This window comes from Peromyscus eremicus, chromosome 8a (genome assembly GCF_949786415.1).
Source record: "Peromyscus eremicus chromosome 8a, PerEre_H2_v1, whole genome shotgun sequence".
NCBI lineage: Eukaryota > Metazoa > Chordata > Mammalia > Rodentia > Cricetidae > Peromyscus > Peromyscus eremicus.
Window position 1 is genome coordinate 91,231,610 of NC_081423.1, and position 25,543 is coordinate 91,257,152.

The window sequence follows — 25,543 nt, forward strand, 5'->3', positions numbered from 1 at the left end:
CTCCAGAGCCTCAGATCCTTTTGGCTCATGGGTCAGAGAGGATAAACAAAACACTACATTGCTTTATATACAGTAAAACAAGGAAAGAGAGGAAGAAAGATGAGGCTGAGATGAGGAGATGGCTTTAGATTGAAGAGTTAGAGAGGTCTGTTCCAAGCACAGCTCGGCTTGGAGGTCACTTCCATGGGGAGGTATCCCCTGGCGCCTGGTCTGATGCAGGATTCCTTCCTTCTGCAAGCTTGCCTGGCACTCTGTACATCACTCATTCATTTGTATAAAGTTTTAGTCATTGTTTCCTTCACTGTCCTACAGTAAGTTCCTTGAGATCATGAACTATCCCAGTTCATAAGCCAAATATCCCCATTGCCTCAAGAACAACTAACATAAAATAAACATCTAAAAGTTACACTGTTTTTTTTTAATGGCCACCAGCATCTATCAAGTGTCCCATACTGTTTTGTGATACAACACTATATGTCAGACTATTTCCTAGGTTAATGAATGGTCTTTGACCATAGCATTTTAATTGTTTCACAATGTCCCATCACCCCGGATATACCTTAAATTATTTTGCCACTCTCCAATATGGGGCAGTTAGCTCAACCTCAGCAGGAAATGGAGAGTGGTTACTTTCTCTGTCGGTATCTATGTATGTGGCTGTAATGAAGACTGTTTAGTTGAATGTTTATTCACGTGACAGCTTGCCTTAGAACACAAGGCCACAAAAGAGCCTTTCCAGAAAGCCAGGCCCGAGTAATGGACTGTACCCTCAGAAGACACTGAGTCACTGATGGTGCCCAAGTGGCCCAGTGAAGATGAAAGGAAACCTCAAGACAGTTTGTTCAAGAAATCATGTCTCAGGCTCAGGGTGTAGCTCAGCTGGCAGAGTGCTTGCCTAGCATACGTGAAGCCCTGGGTTCCATCCCTAGCAACACATAAATTGGGTAAGGTAGTGGAGTAGGAGTTCAAAATCATCCTTAGCTACGTGGGGAAGCCATTTCCCCCTGTGTTCATTTATACTGTGTGTATCATGCTCAGATCTGTGTTTGCACCCATGTCTGATCTCACCTTCTGCTAAGGATGCTTTTCTGGATACGGCATCAGACTGTGCCCTTTCTTCACAGGTATACAGTATGGACTTAGTGATGTCTAGCTGGTATTACATGCCCAACACTCCTTTCCTGGTAGTCAAGGCCCAGTAAGGAATTGAAGGATTAAGAAAGAGACAAGTGAGGGGCTGGGGAGATGCCTCAGTGGCGAAAGCTCCTGCTGAGCACCCAGGTCTAGAGTTCAGACTCCAGATCCACATAAGTGATGGATGGGTATGTCAGCCAGCCTACAGTTCCAGCCTTAGAAGACAGAGAGGGGATCCCTAGAGCAAGCTGGATGAGTGAACTCTGGATTTGACACATGCCTCAGCAAATGAGGTGGAAAAGCAACTGAGGGTGAATCTGATGTCAACCCCAGGCATCTACATGCACACATACACACATGTGCCCCCACGCCTGCAAACAGCAAACATATACAACACACACACACACACACACACACACACACACACACACACACACACACATATGCACAATGTAAGCATACAAAGAATTGGAAAGAAAAGAAAAAAAAAGAAACAGACAAATGAACAAGTAAACAGATTATCTGGTAGCTGTGGCCACGTCACACTCTAATCTAACAGGTGGCCACAGTGAGTCCACAGAGCTCGTGCTCAGCATCCACAGAGCCAAATGCTTGGCTTGCTGTGGCTGGCTCTTTTCCCACTGCGCTGAGGGTTTGTTTAGGTCTCCTGGAGACAGTCTGGCAGTCTGTGGGCTCCAGGGCTCCCTAAGCTTCTCAGACAGATTGCTCTATTCCAGGCAGAGGTGTTCCTTAAACAGAACATCATCTTCCCTGTGCTGGCCAGCAAGAGGTGAAGAGTGTTCTAGAGAGTCAGGGACAGCAGACCCACAGCAGACCCACATACAGTCCTGCTTCATTCCTGATGTTAGCTGGGTTTCAGCTGAGGAGGCCAACAGTGAGGGGGACCAGACAGAAGGAGCAGTTTTGTGTCCTCAGCATTTTTAGAAAGATTTATTTACCTCTTTTATGTATATGAGGCTCTATCTGCATGTACAACTTTATGCCAGAAAAGGGCATCAGATCCCATTATAGATCGTTGTGAGCCACCATGTGGTTGCTGGGAATTGAACTCAGGACCTCTGGAAGAGCAACCAGAGCTCTTAACCTCTGAGCCATCTCGCCAGCCCTGTCCTCTGTATTTTCAGGCTGCCCCAAGCCTTTCAAAGCTTCACTCTAAACTAGGGTCCCCCGTGCTAACAAAGTAGCCAGGCTTGTTTGAACACAAATGTTTATGTTTACGGAGCATCGGTGACTCAGAAGGTTGGAAACAAACTAAAATACACAAGGACATCAAGTGACATTGTCACTGGAGGCGAAAGGAGCATAGGGACCAAGAGAGAGGGCTGCATAGTTAACTAAGTGTGTGGTGAATTCAGATCCTCTAGCACATAGGAGATGTGTAGGTGGACAAATGACAGCATCCCTGAGCCTCAGTTTGTTTATCAGTCAAAGGGGAATAACACTGCTTTCCACACAGGACTGCAAAGAGTAAATAAAGAAATGAAAGCAGAATGCTTAGTGAGACGTGAATTTTCAACTCAGATCTGGTGTGTTGATGATAGCAAGGGTGGTGGTGGTGGTGGTGATAATAATGATAATGTGGTGCTGATGCTGGAGGCAGTGGTGGTAATGGTGGTGGTAATGATATGGGTGATGGTAGTGGTGATGGTGGTGGTGATGGCAGTAATGTGTGTGATGGTGGTGGTGGTGGTGATGATGGTGATGTGTGTGATGATGATGGTGATGGTGACGGTGATGGCGATGATGTATGTGATGGTAGTAGTGATGGTGGTGGCGGTGGTGATGATGGTGATGGTTGTGGTAATGGTAGTATTAGTAGTGAAAATATGGTAAGTGAAGGAGGTGATGGAGGAAAGATGGTATCATGTTGACAGAGACCGGAGGAAGGGACAAAGTCATGCAGATACCACATCATATGTACTCATGTATCTGGCTTACCCTGAGGAGGCTGAGAGCTTACACCAGGAAAAATAAGGAGGATCTGAGTGGTCTGTTATGTATTTCTTTCCTCTGGCCTTCTGGGTAAGGGGACCAAGGTGGGGGGAGGGGTCCTGTGCAGCTCATTGAGCAACCTGACCAGTACTTTGTAAGGGCTGCAGCCATAGTGACCTTCTCCTATCATGGAGTCTCCGGACAGACAAGGGGGAAGCATTGTCCACGATGAAAGGAGCAGAGTTCTCTCGGTTTTGGTGACACAGGACACAGGGCTATCTCGGACAGCAAGTGCAAACTGGCCATTGCCCCTCATCCTCAGCAAGCTGCTTCTAGAACACGTGAGCAATGTCAAGTGCACAGAACCCCCTCACTCCAAAGCTTCCAATGGGGAAGCACTGAGGCCCCAGCACTCTGAGCTCCGTCACCCACAACCAACCCCCAGGAACCTGTGTCAGGCACCTAAAATGTGGCTTTCCCCTGAGACAAAGATAAACCAAATAAGCTACTTGGGAATCAAGCCCAGAACGTTCACTTCAGCCACGCAACATCCAAACCACGTACCACAGTGGCAACAGCTTAAGAAAAATCTGTTGGAAATATGCAAAGGTAAGTAAATAGCCAGACTCTGATGGATTGATGTCAGGTTTTAGCACCATCCCTGACATGATTCGCTTCCTGTTCTGAGCATGTCTGGTCATTTCAGGAGGCAAGGTCAATAAAAGAGGAGGAGAAAGGACATTGTTTCTGAATGCTTCACTTTCTTAAATCTCTGTCACCTCTCCCACTTTCTGTCACCCTGAGGGGAAAGCATATGGACTTGACACTGGAGGAAACTGAGGCAGCAGAGATAACTCTAGTGGAATGCTAGGGAAGGAGACTGCCACTTCCTAATACCGGGACGGGACAAGTTACATCCATTATGGACAGACTATCTCTTGGAGCCATTAGAAGTCCCAAAGTAGGATTAGAGAGATGGCTCAGTGGTTAAGAACACTGGCTGCTCTTGCAGAGGACCCAGATCCATTTCCAGCACCACAGGTGCTCAGAAACATCTGCAACTCCAGTACCAGAGGATCCGACACCCTCTTCTGACCTCCAAGAGCACCAGGCATGCACCTGGTGCTCATTCACACATGGAGGCAAAACATTCAGACACATAAAATGAAAAGGAAGTCCCAATGCCAAAGAAGCAAGGCGCTCCAAGCAATAAGAAGCTAGAAAGCCTGCTCCACCCTTCCATCCTCCTATCATTCCAGCTGCTGACCTGGACCAAGGGAGGACGAGACAGAGCGGGAGACACCCAGGGCAGCTTTGCCTCTGCAGACTGTCTGTCCTCACAGTGTTTTATTTTCCTCACTAGGAACCTGTGCTCCCAGATTTTCTTCCAATATTCTTTTCCCAAACGACAACAAAGACGGCCAAGCCCTCGTGACCAATGAGTTGATTCTGGTTGCTCAGACAAGAGCCACACTTAACACCGACAGACAAGGCGGAAGCACCCCACCAAGACACAGCACGAGGCCTCTTCATCCAGGTAGCCCACACTGAACAGATCCTCCAGCTAATCCAATTCAAACCCTGGCAGGTGGGCGGCCAGAGGCAGCTGAGGTTAACTGAGTGCCAGAGAGGGGGGAGGCTCAGAAGGGACAGGGGAACCCGTACTTACCGGGCTCCGGTGCACCAGCCAGTATGCCTTCTCCTGGCAATCCAGTGCGTACCTGTCGGCCTTATTCCTTTCCTTGCCAGTCCTAAAAAAAAAAAAAAAAAAAAAAAGCTATGTTCAAGGCCAGGAGCACTTCGCATCTCTTGGTCTAAGATAGCTTCCATTCTTGATGCCATGGACCACTTTCCCCATCTGCTCAAACAATTCCCGGGAGCCATAATGATAACAGAGTCAGCAAGCACTGCTAACATCATGCTTACGCCCCAGGTACCAATCCAACAGGCATTGGGTCATTTGATCCTAGTTAGTTCTCCCAGGAAACTTTCCGACCTCACAACCTGGTAAGGTCCCTTGTCTTGGTGGGGTCCTTACAGCTTGTCTGTCACTGTTAAGTACCGAAAACTGAGGTGTTGAAGGCTCTTCTGAGGCTACACTCTCTCTGGCAGTCAAGGGGCTTGTTCTCCTTCCTGGGCTGCAATGATTTAGATGGTGTCCCCAGGACCAGCTCCAGAATCAGACCAGTATCACCAACTTCACTACTGGAATGAGCAGAGATAGGAGCCCGCAGGCCAATATGTGGCCTCCCCGGCTTCAGACCGGTTTCCTTGCTTTGACAAATATGATTAACATCGGGACAGGCAGGTACCAGTCCACACCAGAGCTGTGACAGGGCAGTGGTGGTCTCAGAAAGTCTCCCTACCTGTTTGTCCTTCTTTGTCACTCCAGTGAGTTGGTGACAAGTCAGAGCTTTTTCTCAGCCCTGCTGAGGATTTAAAGGTTATCCTGTTTTGTCTAACCACATCCTCTGTGCCACTGCAGGAGGAAATAATGCTGGGCCTCCTCCTCCAGAAGGGAAGAAATACTCATTATTTTGCCAAGGGCACCATTCAGTCTCACTTCCAGGGCTAACTGTGCTCACATTTATTAACATCTGCTTTTCCAGGCAACATGAGATGACGCACACACCCTCCTCACGACAGAGCCGGTGGATTTATTTCCCCATTAATGTTCTGTGAATAACATAATAGCATCCAGAGAGCCAGATGGGTGAGCAGTGCCATTCCAGCAGGGTGCTTTACCAACCTCCTCTGGAAATTAAATATAAACACTGTTGCCCCATTCTCCCTTAACAACTTAATGGATTTTCCACCAAGTTAACCAGCCTGAGTCCTCAGGAGGATGGACCACAAGCAGCCTGAGGCTTGCATGGGTCCTACAATACTAGTCAGTCTTGTCAACTGAGGCAGTCTCTAATGACCCCAGCAGGCCTTTCTGGCTTTACTCATCAGCATCTATGTGATACATACGATTGCAGTAGAACCGTGACGGATGCCATTCAAAAGAGCCAGTACATGAGGAATTCATTTAGGTGATCAGATGACTTTTATTCACAATAGCATTTGTTTAACCTTTTAGTCATTCATGGTCTTATTGATCTCCCACTATGTTCCAGTTACTGAGAGTCAAAACATAGCCCCAGCCTTTGAGTAGCTTTTAGTTCAAGCATTACATGAACCCTCAATAAACAAATATAGGCTTGCCTATTGCATTTGGACTACGAGAAAACATTACAGAAACTATGAAGCAGAAACAAGGATGGTCTCTGTAGTGGTTCTGAAATACATCTGCATGCCATTTCCATCGGGGTAAGGGTCCACTTCCCCTCCCCTTGGAACCCGGTGGGGTTCTGTGCTGGCCAATAGAGTGTCAGGCACAGGGTGAGCAGATGCTGAGGCTGGACCACAAAAGGAAGAGCTGCCACACCGCCACAGAGGAGGAAGGCAGAGGGAGGGCTCAGCGTAACAAAAACTACCCCGTGGTAGTTTTACCCCCGTGGTACATGGCTCATCTAGTTTCATGGTGGGACCCTAAATCTGAAATCGGAGGCAGTCTTTAAGTCATGGAGTTAAGGGGAACCTGGTGTCTCAGAAGAGATGAGCCTTTTAGGAATTCCCCATCCCACAGCACCTGGAAGTGAAGGGAGGAGAGAATTTCCCAGGGACTCGGAGATTTCTCTAGAGCTGGTGGAGGAGGAAGTGGGAGCCACTGAGAAGAGCTGCATGCTGCAGCTCCTGGAAGGGTTATGTCAGGGTGTGTGGGTGTCTGGGATTGTCCCACTTGGAGCACAGAAGTAGAGGAGGGCATGGAGGGCTGGGGAGAGACACAACTCCATCTCTGTGTTCCTGGGAACAGCCTAGGGCTGGAACCCACTGGGAATGCAAATCTTGGTACATTGAATAGAATTTAATCATTCTAGCCCAACCAAGGTGACCTTTAACCTCTCCAAGCCTCAGTTTCCCAACTTAAAGAGATAGCTGGCTGACACATTTCTGCCACATTAATTTAAAATAAGATGGCACACGTGAACACCAAATGAAGCCTTGTAAACAAGTATCGATGGTGTGTTAGAAGGTTCCCTCTGGGTTGCTTTGTCTCAAGTATGCCAGGCAGGAACATGTTAGTGTCTGAAAGAGCAATGAGAGATCTCTCACCAGTGCCCCACTGGGGCATGATGGTTAATCTTTACCGTCCAACTTGACTGGATTAAAATCACATCTCTGGAGATGACCGTGAGGGCATTTCTAGAAAGTTTAGCCAAGGTGGGGAAACCTGTCTTGAGCATGGGCTGCACCATCACATGGGCTGGACTGACTAGAAAGGCAAAGGCAAGCTAAGCACCATGATTCATCTCTCTCTACTTCCTGAGTGTGGGTGCCATGTGACGAGTCGCCCTATGCTCCTGACACCATGGACGTACCCCCAAATTGTGGGCCAAAACAAACCCTGCACTTCCGTGAACTGGAGTATCACTTCAATTCCTAGATTTGCGTTCTGGGTCCTGAGGTCAGAGAAGGCATGTCAAAGCTGTGGGTGGCTTACAGTAGGCACAAATGTGTAAGACATGAACCCTGTAGGGCCTGCGAGCTGTTCAGGGGGAGAAGGCATTGCCCGTTCTACACTTCACCCTCCGCTCTAGACACAGAAAACACCTGCACAGGGCACTCTCCTGTCTCCTTCCTGCTTAGAACATCCCCCCTCTCCTCAACTCCCTCCCCCTCCACCCACCATCAACGGCCTTCCTAGCTAAAGGGTTCTGTCTGTTCCGACAGCTCCCTCTACGAACCCTGCCACATGACCCTCATCTCACAGTAGTGTGTCCTACTGTGTCACGTCTGCCTGGCATGCTGGACTGTGTCCTTTGGTCCCCAGCTTCAGCCTGGACTTGATCACATACATGCTCATTATGGCCTGATTTTAATCAAAGGAAGCCGTGATGTGTCAGTTGGTAAAGTATTCACCTCCCAAGCATGAGGACCTGAGTCTGATCCTCCAGAACCCACATAAACAGATAAATAAATATTTTTTTTAAAAGCTGGTGTGGTTTCATGTCCTTGTCCTTCCACTGGAGAGACAGAGACAGGCAGGTCCCTGGAGCTCTCGGGCCGGCCAGCCTGGCTCACCTGGAACCAGAGTCCCAAGCCAGTGAGAGGCTCAGCTTCAAATAATAAGGGGGCTGGCACCTGAGGCATCAGCAAGTTACCTTCTAACCTGAGCACACAGACAAACAGGCACACACACCACACACACACATATCACACACACAGACCCCATACACACACCACACACATACATATATACCACACACACATACCACACACATACATACACACCACACACATACACACACACCACACACATATGTACACACCACACACACATACCACACACACACACCACACATACACCACACATACACCACACACACACACATGCACACATACCACACACACACATACACACATATATCACACACATACACACACACACACCACACACATACACACATATCATACACACAGACCCCATACACACACCACACACACACACCACTCACATACATACACACCACACACACACATACACACACACCACCACACACACATACACTCATACACACACATCACATACATACATACACACCCTACACACATATACACATACACCCCACATACACACATACACACCACACACATACACACATACACACATACCACATACACACACATATACACCACATACACACCACACACATATACACACCACACACACACATACACATACACACCACATACACACATACACCTCACACACATATACACACCACATACACACATACACATACACACCACATACATACACACCTCACACACATATACACATACTCCCAAAATTTAAGTGCGGTAAGACAACAGGAAAGCAGAAGGAGAGAGAGGCAGCCAGCAGACAAGACTGCGGCCTTTTCACTCACCGGTACTGCTCTTTGGCCTGCATGATGACAAAATCCCACTTGTAATTGATTTTTTTGTTCAGGAAATCATAATTTTCCTAGAAAAGAATAACAAAATGAGGACAGCAAGCCTTGCAGGACAGGCCACAAACAGTGGGACACACACATCAAGTCACACAGGACACCCAGGCTCTCCACAGCCCAGCGTCTCCCACAGCCTCACCTTCCTTGGTTTCATTTGCTTTGTTTAAAATAAATCTATCCCTCCCCCCCAAAAAAAGCCAGGCGGTGGTGGTGCATGCCTTTAATCCTAGCACTCAGGAGACAGAGGGAGGCAGATCTCTGAGTTCGAGGCCAGCCTGGTCTACAGAGTGAGTTCCAGGACAGCCAGGGCTACACAGAGAAACCCTGTGTTAAAATAAATGAATAAAATAAAATGAATTATCCCAAATCTGATTAGGAAGAAAGGAGGTGGAAGGGTTAGAGTAGAAACTATATTCAACAACAGGACTCAAGAATAGATAAAATAAGCTAGGTCTTGAGGTACAGGTCTGTGACCCCAGTTACTCAAGGGGCTGAGACAGGAGGATCATAAGTTCAAGTCCAACCTGAGTAATACAGTGGGACCCTGTCTCAAAACAAAAAAGTTTTTAAAAGATCTTAGAGTATAGTTCAGAACATGTGACTACGAGAGAGAGAGAGAGAGAGAGAGAGAGAGAGAGAGAGAGAGAGAGAGAGAAGAGTGAGTCAGGAAGGGGGAATGGAATGAGGAGGGGGGAAGAGGAGAGAGGAGGGAGGAAGGAAGAAGGCCTGAAAATTGTGTATGACACTATCACAATGAAATCCAATATTTTATGCTATTAATATATGCTAATAAAGAATTCCCAAGGATTACTCTGACTTGGTGTGATGGATGAATAAGTTTTTAAAGAATTAAAACTCATAAAGAATATTGCCCTCCAACAGATATATCAGCCTTATGTACTTGGTTAGTTTTTGTTTTAATTTTGTTTTAAATTTACACAACCTAGAGTCACCTTGGAAAAGGGAATCTCAATTAAAGAATTGCCTTGATCGATTGGCTGTGGCCCATCGTCTTGTGGGATGGTTAATTGATGTATGAATCCCAGCCCACTTTGGGCAGTACTGTTCCTACGCAGGTGGTTCTAGGCAGGTGATCTTGAACTATATGAGAAAAATAGCTGAGCATAAGCCAGAGAGAAAGACAGTAAACAGCATTATTCCTTTACAACTTGTACTTCAGTTTCTGCCTTGATTTTCCTCAGTAATGGACTGTAACCTGGAAGTATAAGCTGAAACAAACCCTTTCTTCCCAGAGCTGGTTTTTGGTCATGATATTTATCACAGCGATAGAATGAAACTAAGATACCTTCTGAAGTTTCAGGCACGTTCTTTGGGAAGTCTGGCCCACTCAGGCAAAAACGAAAGCCTTTGCTATTGTTTTCCACATCATAAATTTAAGTTCAAACATGTTGATGCAGGGCTGTGTGTTACCATGTATATTAAGTCATATCATTTGAGTATAACAAAAGGAACAGAGTAGCCACAGTGTCCCCAGTAATCACCAAGGCAAGGGCTTAAATTACAGCAGGAGATAATTGAAGCTCACATAGAAAAGGATCTTTTCAGTGAGCTGTAAACAAATCAATGGATGGGTAGATAGATGGACAATAGGTGGAGGATGGATGGATGAATGATGGACAGGTGATGAATGGATGTGGATATACAGATGACAGATAACAGATGGATTAGTGATGGGTAGATAGATGTAGAAGAGTGGATAGGTGGATGATGGATGGATGGATGGATGGATGGATGGATGGATAGATAGATAGATGGATGATGGATGGGCAGATGATGAGTGGATGTGGATGTACAGAAGACAGATGGATAATAGATTAGATGATGGGTAGATATATGTATAAGGGTCAATAGGTGATGAATGGATAGATGGATGGACGGATGGATAGATGTAGATGGATGGATGATGGAAGGATGAAGGATAGTTGGAGAACAGATGGGTAGATAAACAAATGATGGATAGACAGATGTAGTAATGTAGGGAAGAGAGAGAAATGGCTCATGACTACATTCACTCCATTATAAAACTCTACTTGGATATGTCTCTGTACCTTTTCATATTCTTCTAAAATCCCTTTCTTCTTGATATTTCGCTTAGCTAAATAGATGGCTGGAAAAGAAAACAACAGCATTTTCCATCATTGTCATATTCCAAAAACCCCTAGGCAGCCAGAAAAGACGTTCAGCCAACTAGGTTCCTTCCCCTTCCCCCACCCCAGCCTCCAGGGATACTTCCAATACAGATGTGAGCTGACATAAAGGTCACGATGACATCTAGACAAATGTCACCCAAATGCAGCATGCAAATGAGCAGTGTGGTAGGCAAAGGCAGAGGTACATGAGTAAATGAAGTATTTACCATAGTCTGTGTCTTCAGCTGGCCATTGCTGAGTGGGCCAGAAATATGGTGTCTACAAAACAAAGCAGGAAAACCATGGTTCCTCACTGGGCTGGGACCTCATGGATCCTCAGCCCTGGGATGAGAACAATAACACTACCTTAGCCCTCTGCACCATTTCTAAATCCTTGATCTGTGAGGGTATGAGGCCAACTGGTAGATCTTCCCAAGGTCTACCTCACATTACCACCTGAGGTCAAGGTCAAAGCTCACCTGAAACCGGTAGAGACTGCTGTCGGGCTTGAGGATAAGATTCTTGGGGTCTTGCAAAGGATAGATGTAGCCATACTTGACAATAAAGTTGCCCAGGTTCTGTGCCTCTGGGAAGAAGAAGTTTCCAGATAAAAGTTAAGAGTGGGGGCCAAAACCAGAATCTCATGGCTCAGCCCATCCCCAAAACTCCAAGAGAGTACTCTATCCTTCCAACATAAGATCTGAGGGCTGGAAAAGAGTTTCTTTTTTAAGGATTTGTTTGATTTTTTTATGTGCATGTGTATGTATGTACATGTAGTATATGAGTGTGAGAGCAAGAGCATGCACATGTGTGTAAGTCAGAGCCAATGACAGGTCTCCTCTATTGCTCTCCACCTTGTTCTTTTCAGACAGGGTCTCTCACTGAACCCTGAACTCATGGTTTCAGCTAGAGTAGCCGGCCAGTGAGCCCACAAGACCTCTCCCGCCTCACCTCCAACTCCCAGGGCTGAGTTTGGGTTTACAGACTTGTGCTGCTTTTTGCTTGAGTGCTAGGAGTCTGGATTCAGGTCCTCATGCTTGTACAGCAAGCACTTTATCTACTGAGCCCTCTTCTCCCTGGCCCTTGCCTCTGCTTTTGACTCTGGTTGTTTTATTCACTAAGGTCCTGTCTCTCCAACAGAGATGTAAATTTCTTGATGACTCCTGCAAAGCCTCCTGTGTGGTGAAATATTAGTTGAAGATGTGTTACACTCGTTTATGCTTTGAAATATTTGCTTAATAATGCAAAGATGTGCTGCATTCTCTTAAGTTGCATTTGTTTAACTCTGTGAAGCTGTGTTACTTTGCTTGTCTAAAGCACCTGATTGGTCTAATAAAGAGCTGAATGGCCAATAGCTAGGCAGGAGAGAGGGACAGGCAGGGCTGGCAGGCAGAGAGAATAAACAGAAGGAGAAATCTAGGCTCAAGGAATACAGAAGAGGGAGGAGCGAGAAAAGGAGGAGAGGAGGACGCCAGGGGCTAGCCACACAGCCACACAGCCAGCCACAGATTAAGAAGGAAATAAAGATATATAGAATAAAGAAAGGTAAAGGCCCAGAGGCAAAACATAAAGAGAAACAGGATAACTTAATTTAGAAAAGCTGGCTAGAAACAAGCCAGGGTAAGGTCAGGCATTCTTACGTAAGAACAAGTCTCCATGTATTTGAGAGCTGGGTGGTGGGCCCCCAAAGATTTAAAAAAAAAAAAAAAAAAAAACTACACTCCTTTTTAGTTTCCCTGTAGTACTGCATGCACAGCAATCAGTAACTTCATAGGCGGAGGCCTCACCCAGGTTAGAGATCCAAAGGCGCTGGATGATCCACTGTAGAACATCACCTCCTGTAAAACAGAGACGGACCTGATCAATGTCAAAGCCTCTTAACATAGCCCAGGACTACGCTGTCCTCCATGCTGTATTCTCACTGCTTGGTGGTGACCCTGTCCCCAAGAGACCCCACCCATTCACTCAAATAACTCAGAACCATTCGGAGCCGCTGTGACCTGACCCCTCCAGATCTGCAGCTTAACCTCCACTGCACTCTGTCTTCAATCGTTCATTTGTTTGTTTTTATCTTGAGGCAGAGTCTTACTAAATTGCCCAGGCTGAGTGTTAAATCACTGTGTATAGTCAACGTAGTCTTGAACTCATAACTCTTCTGTCTCCACCTCCACGCTCAGTCTTTATTTACCCCAATCACTGTCCTTATCTTTTTACCATATAATAATTTAAAGACCACCACTCATCAATTAAACAGTAAACAGACCGAGTCTAAATATTTGGAAAGAAAAAAATAGGTTCAAAGCCAGCTAGGGCTCTGAATGGAGTTTGGACACACAAGAGTGAACCAGAACCAGGGAAGGGAACTGAAGAGGGGGTGAGGCAGGGATGGCTCGCCTGCATTCACGTCTCCAGGTACGACACTCGGGAGCAAGAGAACGCTAAATTCAAACCTTAAAAGTTGGTTCGGAGGTGCTTTGATCGCAGTGGAGGAGGGAACCTATTTTAGTAACGTTTTGTAGGTTGATACAAAACCTTGGAAAATAGGATGTGGGCTCCCTTTGTACTCTTGCCTCAGGCCCTGCCAATCTTAGGTTCTGGAGGGGCACTGCACAGAGCTGAAGACTGTGTAAAACAAAAGGCAGGAAAGGCAGGTGGAGATGAGTCAAGAGAGATGATGCACCCAGCTACCCATCCCGGAGTATTTAGGTTTATCTAAGGATGGAGAAGAAATAAGTCCGAGAAGTCTGGAGCTCCTGGAGAACCAGTGGGAGTTCTGAGCTCATTCTCAGCCTGAGGCCTCTAGCCTCATAGCCGGATGCCTCCTGTAGAAGAGCAGGGCAACTCCAAAGAAAACAAGGTGCCCAGAACCAACCCCCCCAACTCAGATACTACTTGGTAAATTCCGATAACCACATTCCCCACATCCTCAGCCCGATTCCCAAAGGTAAAGAGTCTGGTCCCCACCTGCATGGGAACTGGCCCACAAAGCATGTCAAAGGTCAGAGCTCAAGATCCTGTCACTAGCATCTTTGTGGCTAGCCAGTCATAAATGATACTTCCCTCTTTGGAGGTAGGGTGTAACACAAATCTTAAAAGTTCTTATTAATAAAAACAAACCTGGAGCCAGGTATTGGGTTAAAGCTGGAAGATCAGAGAAGCAGAACAAGCCACAGCCACCTCACCTCGCCAGTTCCTCAGCTGATCCTGTTTCCTCAGACTGGAATCCTCTGAGTCCTCAACCAGAATGAATCTCAGCTGAACTGTTGCTCAAAAGCCTAAAAGCTTAACCAGGCTTAGTTCCTGGTTTTCACGCCTTATATACCTTTCTGCTTTCTGCCATCACTTCCTGGGATTAAAGGCTTTTGTTACCATGCCTAGCTGTTTCCAGTGTGGCCTTGAACTCACAGAGATCCAGGCAGATCTCTACCTCTGGAATGCTAGGATTAAAGGCGTGTGTGCCACCATTTTCTGGTCTATATAGCTAGTGGCTGTTCTGTTCTCTAACCCCAGATAAGTTTATTAGGATGTACAATATTTTGGGAAACACAATATCACCACAGTAGGGAAAGGATATTTCTTTTATAGCCTTCCAAAGAGGTCCATTATGATCTACATGTACTCCCTGGACCTAATTATCTGACACAGTTGTGGTTAAGTATGAACAACCTGTACCTCTCTCTTCCTTATGTACTCTGTAGGCTGCGGTGGATAACCAACCATTGTCTCTGTGGGTACCCACATGCCACCACTGCTGCTTCCAACATCTTCACCTCCTGTGACTCTTCGCTATGACCTACCCCTAGCCGGCTGCTCCAAAGCAACGTGCTTCATATAAAATCCTGTGTGTGTCAACCAACGTTCCGCTCCATGCCTCTCTTTGAAGGCATGCAGCTCGGAAGACCGCCTCAGGCAGACATCAGACTGATTAGCACTCTCCACTGAGGAGCCCAGGGCTTTCTCATCCACTTAACTGCTTCCTGAAATAGACCAAATGAATTTAGGGAGCTGCTAGCATCTGCACCACAGGGACTGTGTGCTGGCTCCACGGCCAACTGTTCCCGGAAGCCCTGGCTCCTTTCTGCCATGGAAGAGGAAGCTGGATGCACATTGCCGTCATTGGCTCTGCCTTGGCAGGATGAGGGCTCCTTCCTCATGGTCTGTTTCCACAGGAGGGGGAACTCAAGTGAAGACAGGGCAGATGGACAGCCTCACCCAAATCCAGAAGCCACATGTAACCCATGTTCACGGAAGGAAACACACACACACTGACATGGGATAAGATGGAGTGTTAAGTCTCCAAGCCAGACTCAAATTCGAGGTCACTCACGAATGGGCTCAGGGCTATGGGGCCTAGTTCTCAATCTCTTCCTTGTTTCAGTACCGGGAATTGAACCTAGGACCTCACACATGTTAGGCAAGAGCTGAACCACTGAGCCACAGCTACAGCCCTCTTGGAATCCTTTATGTATCTATAGCCCCATCTATAAAACAGGGGTTGTCATACCTACCCCTAACTTTATCCTGGGTGTTGACAGACACAGGGAAGGAAACTGCTGACTTTCACAAACTGAATCAGCCGCCACGCGCTGGGCCCTTGAGCACATGCGCTCCTTCAGCCCCGCCACCTTCCCTCAGACAGGGTTTCTTTTGACACTTTACAGTGAGAAAATGAGACTGGCTAGGAGAGGGGTACTTGAGGGATTAAGCCCCACGTGTCCCACTCATGTCTAGGGCTCTTTGCACAGCTAACTCAGAACTAATTCACATATTTAGTGAGCTTTTGTTAGGCATCCTTACACACACAGCCACTCCAAGCACTGGGGTTACCAACGAGCAAGATAAAAACCTCCCACTGAAGGGTCCTCTAGTCCAGAATTAGCAAATTCAAGGCAGAAATGACAGCCACAGGGATGCCTTCAAGGCCTCTTAAAACAGTGAGAAGAACAGAGAGACCCAACAAAAACCTACCCATAGGTCTCTGCCCTTTGGATGCCCAGGGCCACTCTGAGTCTCACCCTCCCATGCGTCCCTGAACTGCCCTGAAGTACTCCATCAATTCCTGGTTTTGCCCCAACAAGCCAGAGTGGGTCTTCGGTCACCTGTGTTGGAGGAACCCTTGACGATACACTGCCCTCATCCTGGTTTTCTCACTGTAACACATGAACGGGGATCCCTACCTGAGGGAAACATCTCAGGCGCGAATGAACTTGTGCTGCTCAGGGGCCCAGCATGCAGCAGATGCCTGATGAATGGTAAGATCATCCATCAGTGCTCTGTCTCCCCATGTCTGTTAGCATCCGTAAGAAAATTAGGATAGATATGATCACCCTAATAGTCTGTTGTTTGTTTGTTTGTTTGTTTGTTTTAAACAGGACACATTCAAAGCAATCAGAAGGGTGATGGGAGACAGCATATCTCTACAACATGAGGGCACCTTATATGAAGAACAAACAGTCATGGTGCCAGGGACTGCTCAGTTCTTGAAGGGCTTCACACACAAGCATGGGGATCCGAGTTTGATTCCCAAGGCCCATTTTGGGGAAGTTGTTTTGTTTTTTAAGCCAAGTGTGGTAGCAAGGAGGCTGGGGAGACAGGCAAGCTCAAGGCCAGTTAGGGACCCTGTCTCAAAAAACAAGATGGAGGACGCCTGAGGAACAATAGCCAAGGTTGACCCGCTTGCTATATGTACGTGCAGAGAGAACAGGGGAGGGAAGGAGAGACAGAGAAATAGTCAGTTCATGGGTAAGGTCAAGAGAGTCAGTTCATGGGTAAGGTCAAGAGCGCAGGTTCACAAAACCCTGGCTCAGAGAAGCAGCCGGCTTCTGCAGGCAACAGGCCTTGCCATGACGTCTTCTCTACTACAAAACCCGATTACAAAGCATGGGTAACAGGGCAAGCAAAATGCATTCTTATGCACACACCCAGCACCCCTCACACACTACTCTCTCCAAGTGATGCTCTGGAGTATCCTTAAACCCTCATGCAAGGGGGAACTAGGGGCTCCATCTGCATGGGAAAACTCAGAAGGATCTGAGCATGAATTAGAAGGGTGAAGGAAGACAAAAGCCTTGGTTTCCCAGCCAAACAGCAGTAAACATTTGAGTTTTGTAAACCTAATGCCGTCTGAGCACAGCCATAGATTTCACCTTCACAGCTGGGACGACAAAGCAGCTGTAGCTCACACATAACAGAAATAAAGTTTTACTTATAAACACAGGCTGTGGGCAGGTTTCTATTGCTGTGACAAAAACACCGTAACCAAAAGCAGCTTAGGAAGTAAAGCATTTATTTGGTTTCTGTATCTCCAGTCATAGACTGCTGAGCAAAGCCGAGACAAGAACCTGGAGGCAGGAACTGAAGCAGAAGCCACAGGGGAGTGCTGCTTACTGGCTTGCTCCTCACGCCTTGCTCAGCCAGGTTTCTAATACAACTCAGGACCCAGGGGTGGCACTGTCCCCCTCCATTGGCAGAGCCTGCCCCCATCCATCACTTAACAAGGAAATGCCCTATAGACTTGCCTGTGGGCGGTTTCTTGAGTTTCCTCTTTCTAGCTAACTCTAGCTTAAGCCAAACTGACAAAAAACAAACAAACAAACCAAAAATAATAAACCAACCCGGACCACACGTGAGCTCGAGTTTGCCAATCCCCCTGTGGGTTTTGTTCCGAGTCACAACCAAGCCACAAAGCCACATCACCTGTCATGGCGTGAGGGACGCTGGTGACCAAGACCCTCTGGTTCTGCATTCTGACTCCCGTCTCTGGGTTCTGCATGTCCTTCACCAGCGCTTCAATCTGCAAGACACAACAGGAAGAGCCCGCTGAACAGGAAATTCATTCCGGGAGCTTTTCACAGCACGAGCAGAGTCCAAAGGCAAAGGGGACCCGGGGGCTTCCAACCTAGCACAGGAGCCAAATGGACACCGGGCAGCTACGGTACAACCAGAACTACACGTATGCTCTGTAAACAGATGCCTCCCTAGCCGGAAGGCCACAAAGGCATGGATTCTGACCCAGGGAATGTGCAGAGGCTTAAGATCACACAAGAAAGATTCTGATGGACAGAGAGTGAGAGAGGCCTGGGTGGGAGGCAATGCCCCGTGACTCTGGACGACAGAGAACCGAGGGACATGAAGTGCTATTTGACGTGGGAGTGGCAGGTGGGGGCCAGGTCTTAATCAGCTTTATATGCCATTCCTGAGTCAGGTTTTGGCCCAGCAGCTGTTTGTGGGGAGCATTTTGGAAATGTGCCCATAATAAAGACAAGAACATGGAGGCAGAAAGAGGTTTTTCAAAGGTAGAAAAGGATGAGGTGATCCATGATCCATTCAGAGTTCCTGCAACAGTCCAGGAAAGAAATCATGGGTCTTCCTCCCCTGCCACCACACCCTCGAGCTGTCCCAGCACAAGAGCTGATGAGCGTCTGATTTGACTAGAACGGTTCCTAGGATCCTTTTCTCACTGTTCCTCCAGTATTTCAGGAGGCCTGCCTTCACCATCCTACTCAAAGCTTCAAGTTTACACCCTTAGGTCTCCTGATCTCCGGCTTGCTTTTTCTACAGCATTCAACTTCTAACACACAAAGCCATTGACTTTAGTATATATTGTTTAGTAGATGTCTCCCGTTGCACCTGGAAATTGAGCACTTGGAGACCGGTCTTTTTCTGCTGATATTTCCTGCCGCTGGTATTCCAAATGCCTGGAGGAGTGTCTTATACAGAGATGATGCTAAACAAGCATCAGATACACATAATAATAAGCAAACAAAGGCAGTTTGGGGGTGATGGTCAGGAGACAGGGCTCTGGACACTCTGGTAAAGTGAGAACTGGCTGGCTTGGTAGTTAGTTGAGTGAGAGTGGCAGAAACAATGTGACCTATCTGACCAGAGCAGGTCAGTTACCAGAAAAGACAAAATCCCAAAGACTGGCTGGGAGTGCAGCTCTGTTAGAGCCCTGCCTAGCGTTATGGAGGTCCAGGGTTCAACCCCCAGTGCCCTGAGGGGAAGTAGAGGAAGGAAGGGTAAGGAGAGGAGGGGTTAAGAGGAGAGAAATGGGGAGAGGGAAAGATAAAAGTAGGCACATCACTTCTGCTTTGGCACGCTTACAAAGAGCCCCTGAGAGACTTGCACTATCTGGAGATGACTGCCCCGAGTATAGAAAAAGGAAGAGTCAGGAGACAAATTAAAAAGTAATGAATATCCAAGGGAGTGCTGAGGCCAAAGAAAATTAACAAATAGTCCAAGGAAGCTTAAAGCATAGGAAGACATCACAAGGTTAGCTTAGACTCACTTCCCATTGTTAAAAGACTATTTTATCTTCTGCTGGGCATGGTAGCACATGCCTGTAAAGCCAGCATTCGGGAGGGAGAGGCAGGAGGATCACAGCAACTTCCAGGCCAGCCAAGGCTACACGGTGAGACTGTGTCTCAATAAAACCAAAATAGGGAGCCAGTAAAATGGCTTAGCAAGTACAGGTATTTGCTGCACAAATGTGGAGGCCTAACTTTGATCCTCAGACACGTCCCCGTCCCCATCCCCCCGCCCGCCATCAAGGTGGAGGGAGAGAACCAACTTCACAGTGTTGTCTTCTGACTTTCCATGTGTGCACTGTGGCACATATACCAACACACACACACACACACACACACACACACACACACACACACATACAATAACAAATAACTTGTTTAATTTTTAAAAATCCGATAAATAACATTTTCCACAGAAAATGGTGCCACATGACCATAACCCCACCACTTGGAAGGTGGAGGTGGTAGGATTGGTTCAAGTTCAAGACCAGTCTGGTCTACATAGTGAGCTCCAGGCCTGCCAGGACTACACAGTGAGACTTTGTCTCAAAAAAAAACAAAAACAAAAAAAACAACAGCAAAGTAATATTTCCACTTGAAAAAACTAAATGAAAATAAAATAAAAATGTTTTATATGCTCAAAAGAAATGATCTGGATATTTCTGTTGGTGTTTGTGGTTGATACTGACTAAAGGTTCCAAACTTCACTTCCCTTAGGAAGTCCCAAATAACAGGGAGACTACCTCGGCCCCTTCCTCGGAGTGCTTCCTATATGGCCATTAGTGTTTCAGGAAGCAGATATAGCCCCGGGCAATGCTGGGAAACCAGAGAATAACAGCAGTCCATAAGCCTGAGAGCTTAGCATCTAGTGCAATCATCTTTCCATCCTCTGGGAAGACAGTCCAAGATCCTAGTGCATATTAGAACCACAGATAGTATGAAATCCAGGATATATTAATTTGTCATAAACACACATGGGAATGATAAAACTTAATGTATATATAATGTACAAGAAGTATTATGGTTTGCATCTGGTTTGGATCTGAAAAGTCCCTCTAAAGACATGTGTGTTGAAGGCTTGGCCACCAAATCTGTATAGAAGTGGGGCTTTGACTTTGGAAATCAATATGGTGATTTCTCAGAAAAATTGGGAATCAATCTACCTCAAGACCATCTATACAAATCTTGGGCATATACCCAAAGGATGCTCCATCCTATCCCAAGGACACTTGCTCAACTATGTTCATAGTAGCATTATTCACAATAGCCAGAACCTGGAAACAACCTAGATGTTTGGATAAAGAAAATGGATAAAGAAAATGTGGTACATTTATGTAGCTAAAGTTTTCCTGCCTGGCCCACAGTCAGGACAAATCTCTCTCACCTGCCAGTCCCACAGCCGCTCAGACCCAACCAAGTAAACACAGAGACTTATGTTGGTTACAAACTCTATGGCCGTGGCATGCTTCTTGCTAACTGTTCTTATAGCTTAAATTAATCCATTTCGATAAATCTATACCTTGCCACATGGCTCATGGCTTACCGGCACCTTCACATGCTGCTTGTCATCATGGCGGCTGGCAGTGTCTCTGACTCAGCCTTCCACTTCCCAGCTTTATTCTCCTCCTTGTTCCGCCTATACTTCCTGCCTGGTCACTGGCCAATCAGTGATTTATTTACTGACCAATCAGCAACACTTTTGCCATACAGAACATCCCACAGCACATTTACACAATTTATTTTTTAAATTAAAAAAAAATGACATCATGAAAATTGCAGGCAAATGGATGGAACTAGAAAAAATCATCCTAAAGTGAGGTAACCCAGACCCAGAAAGACAAACATGGTACATACTCACTCATAAGTGGATATTAGCTGTAAAGTAAAGGACAACTAGGCTACAATCCACAGACCCCAGAGAAGCCGGGTAACAAGAATGGCCCAAAGAGGGACTCATGGATTTCCCTGGGAAGGGGTAATAGAAGAGATCTCCTGGGTAAACTGGGGGTAGGGAGCTGGGGGTGAGGGTGTGGGGGAATGGGAACATGATGAATCAGGTTGGGGGCAGGATGGAGGGGGAGAGTAATGAAAGAGATGCCTTGATGGGAGGGCCATTTGGGGGTTAGGGAGAAATCTGGTGCCAGGGAAACTCCCAGGAATCCACAAGGATGACCCCAGCTAAGACTCCTAGCAACAGTGGAGAGGGTGCCTAAACTGGCCTTCTCCTGTAAACAGATTGGTGACTACCCTAAATGTCATCATAGAGCCTTCATCCAGTAACTGATGGAAGCAGATGCAGAGATCCACAGCCAAGAACTGGGCCGAGCTCTGGGAGTCCTGTTGAAGAGAGGGAGGAGGGATTATATGAACCAGGTGGATCAAGGTCATGACAGGGAACCCACAGAGACAGCTGACCTGAGCTCATGGGAGCTCATGGACTCTGGATGGACAGCTAGGGAGCCTGCATGGGACCGACCTAGGCCCTCTGCATGTGTGTGACAGTTGTGCAGCTTGGTCTGTTTGTGGGCACCTAGCAGTGGGATCAGGACCTGTTGCCGGTGTTTGGGCTGGCTTTTGGGAACCTATTCCCCATGCTGGGTTGCCTCGCCTAGCCTTGATGCAGAGGGAGGATCTTGGTCCTGCCTCAACTTGATGTGCCATGCTTTGTCCCAAGGGAGGCCTTTCCAAATGGAAAGGGAAGAGGACTGGATGGGGGAGATAGATGGGAGGTGGGGGGAGGGAAGGGGAGGAGAGGAGGGAGGGGAAAACTGTGGTCAGTATGTAAAATAAATGAAAAAAATTAATAATAAAAGAAGTGGGGCTTTGAGAAAGTAATTGGATCATGGGGATTCTAACCAATGGGTTAATCCACCTATGAGTTCATAATTTGACAGACTATCGGGGGTGATAGAAACTTAGGGGGTGGGAAGGAGTTGGAGGGTAGGGTCCTTGGAGACATATCCTTGCAAGCTATATCCTGTCTCATCTGACCCCTCTCTCTCCTCCCCTCTCCCCCACTCTCTCTTTTCTCTCTCCCCATTTAGTACATTTGGACTGAGGTTGATCCCAAGTTAACAATAGAGAAAATTGAAGCCACGGATAAGAAGATAATGCTGTAATAAGATACAACGAACACCAAGTCCATAAGATCATGTGAGCACAAGCCCTGGAGGGCTAGGAGATGGCAGCACTTCCAGAAGGTGAGCAGTAGGAAGATCAAATGGTAGATACAGGTCTCCAGGCTAAAAGGCAGCTGGAGCCACAAGCTCAGGACAGGAGCCAACACCTGAGAACAAAGAACACCCTCCGCTTGTCCCTGGTCCACAGCTCCATCCTGAGGCCTGGGAGCTGCTCACACCCGGACATATGCTCAGGACCAGCCTGCACACGTCCTCACTAACGCCCAAAGCAAGCTGCTCCCCAGTTCACTTGCTTCTTCTCAATTTAACAAACTTGATTCTATCACCATTGGTTCCCTGTGATTTAACCCAATGGCACCTCCGACACTGCGCAGCTGCTATGACAACCAAGTCTTTTTGCAACTTGAAGGTGCTTGTGGTCAGAAGCAAAATGAACCCCAAGTTCTCATCCCCCTCCTGGGATTCCTTTCTCTCTTAACTGAAGAACTTGAGGCAGCCCATTTAAAATCATGGGATTTCCTTTCTCTTCTCTAAAACGGGGATGATGGCAATATGTGCCTTATTGATTGATACGGTTTGATAATGGCATGGTATCTAATTAAGCCATTATGTTAGAATGCTTTAAAAAGCAAGACATATATGTGATTATACACATGTTCTATATAAGTAAAGACATATAGGGTGGATATCCCTTATTCAAAATGCTTGATACTAGAAACATTTTGGATTTCAGATCTGAGATATTTGCATACATGGCACATCTCAGAGATGGAAATCTACTACATCTAAACATAAAATTCATTTTTGTTGCATGTACTGCTTCTGATATGTGGCCAAAAGGGAATTTTATGCAATATTATAAGTTATTTTTCACATGAACTAGTTTTTATTTTTCTTATTTTGTTTTGTTTTTTGTTTGTTTGTTTGTTTTGGTGGTGGTGGTGGTGTTTGCTTTTTGTTTTGTTTTGTTTATTTGTTTGGTTGATTTGGTTGTGTGCATGTTTGTTTGTGTGTGTGTGTGTGTATTTTTTTTGACTGTGGCATCAAAAAGCTCCTGATTCTGGAGTGTTTGGTTTCATGTTTCTATATTGTTTTCATTAGGGATGCTGGAAGCATAAGCTGTCATGCTTATATTCATTTATATTAGTAGTATGCATGCAATTAATGCATCTTTGGAACTTAGCTGCAGGTCTATGTTTAGATGCTCAGGGGCAAAATCCCAACACTACCACTGAAACAAATTCAGATATTTATTGAGCACTGGGAAGGTACAAAAAGATGAAAGATATACCCCTAGATGGCAGAGACGTACCACCAGTCCTCAGAAATAGAGTGACAGAGACGGTTGCATGAAAATGAGTTAACTAACATAAAGGCAAAGAATCTGGATGCCAGGAGAGTCCAGTTCAAAGCTCTGCTCCAATCCAGAAGTGAGAAGCCTTATGTAAGTTGCTAAATTTGGGGGGCAGGTGGCATAGCTCAGTGGTAGAGCACACACTTAGCATGCATGAAGCGCTTAGTTTTACACCCAGAATCCAAAACAAACAAACAAAAAGCTGAAGCTGAACGTTTTATTGATGTGTTCAAATCTCCATAAACTAAAGCTTACAATCTATATCATTATGGGGATATTGTGACTATTAAATGTGATTAAGCATGGAAAGCATTAAGAGACACTATAGTATTTATGAGATCAAAAATACACATTGAATTATAAACCAAAAAACAAGGACAATGCTAGTGGTATTAAGAGGAAGGTGACTAAAATAATCCCCAAACTCTGCAGAGGGCAGGTAGAATTGTCCCTTGTCATGAAGACAGGGCTGCACTCCAACAGGGTGATGGCATGGAAGAGCTCTGAGGCTCTACACAGCGAAGCGGGGAGGCTAACGCTTGAACTCTTGTGTACACACTCATGCTTCAGAGAGTGGTATAGACAATGCTCAACGAAACTGAAAATCGACTCTAAGGACCTCCTGCATGATCCAGCCAGCCCACCCCAGACATTCATGTAAAGGACTTGAAATCAGGACCTTTAGAAGAAATCTGCACCCCCAAGTTTACCCCATCATGATTCACAATGGCCAAAATGTGGAAAGAATGTAGGTAGCTGTCAACAAGTGAAGAGATAAGTAATATGAGATGTATACATGCCAGAAGCCAAGTCTGAAATATTCAAAGATTTGGATGAGCCGTGTGGACATAATTCATTTTGGTAAGTGAAGTAAGTCAGACACAGAAGTAGATAAGTCACTCATATAAAGTACCATTTGAATGCAAAATCAGCCTATAGAATGCTGGTTGCCGGGCACTAAGAGGAGAAGAAATGGAAATTTGCTAACTAATGGGTATAAAATTTCAGCTCAGAAGAGTAAGTACTAGAAACACTCTGTACCATACTGTTTTGTTATTATTGTTGCTGTTGTTAATAATACTGTACTATACACTTGGAAATTTAAGCTAGATCTCATGTTAAGTCTTACCACAATAAAATAAAATTAAAAATAAAAGAGAGAAAGACTGACCCAGCTGCAGTGAAGGCTAGAGATCATTTGGGGAGGCCCTGACCTGGAAAGTTCTACCTGCTACCTCCCACTCAGCCACATTGCTCTGAAGCTGGAGGGCTCCCACTTTCTCAAGAACGTGGGCCTACGTCCTCATTCGGCACCGAGGGGTAGCAGACTGTATTTCATCTTTGCTACAAAAGTAGCATTTGCGGCTAAGCCACCATCTCAAGATACAGGCTGAGGTCAGGTGTGTGGCCAAGGCCACTGCCAGACACAGGCAAAGCTCAGCCTGAAGGCAAGACTCAGCAGCCCCAG

The 25,543-nt window shown here is 46.3% G+C and overlaps 1 protein-coding gene across 2 annotated transcripts in view; it reads right to left on the reverse strand.

Annotated features, from left to right (window-relative positions):
* Positions 1–25,543, reverse strand: part of Rgs9 (regulator of G protein signaling 9) — a 72,514-nt gene that overhangs the window by 38,579 nt on the left and 8,392 nt on the right. For both annotated transcript variants that reach the window (XM_059272026.1, XM_059272027.1), the window contains exons 2-8: positions 17,972–18,068; positions 13,063–13,113; positions 11,755–11,861; positions 11,503–11,554; positions 11,195–11,253; positions 9,063–9,139; positions 4,757–4,838 (exon numbers count right to left, since the gene is read on the reverse strand). In XM_059272026.1, the coding sequence (XP_059128009.1) occupies positions 4,757–4,838; positions 9,063–9,139; positions 11,195–11,253; positions 11,503–11,554; positions 11,755–11,861; positions 13,063–13,113; positions 17,972–18,068 (525 nt within the window). The remainder of the gene's footprint in view (positions 1–4,756; positions 4,839–9,062; positions 9,140–11,194; positions 11,254–11,502; positions 11,555–11,754; positions 11,862–13,062; positions 13,114–17,971; positions 18,069–25,543) is intronic.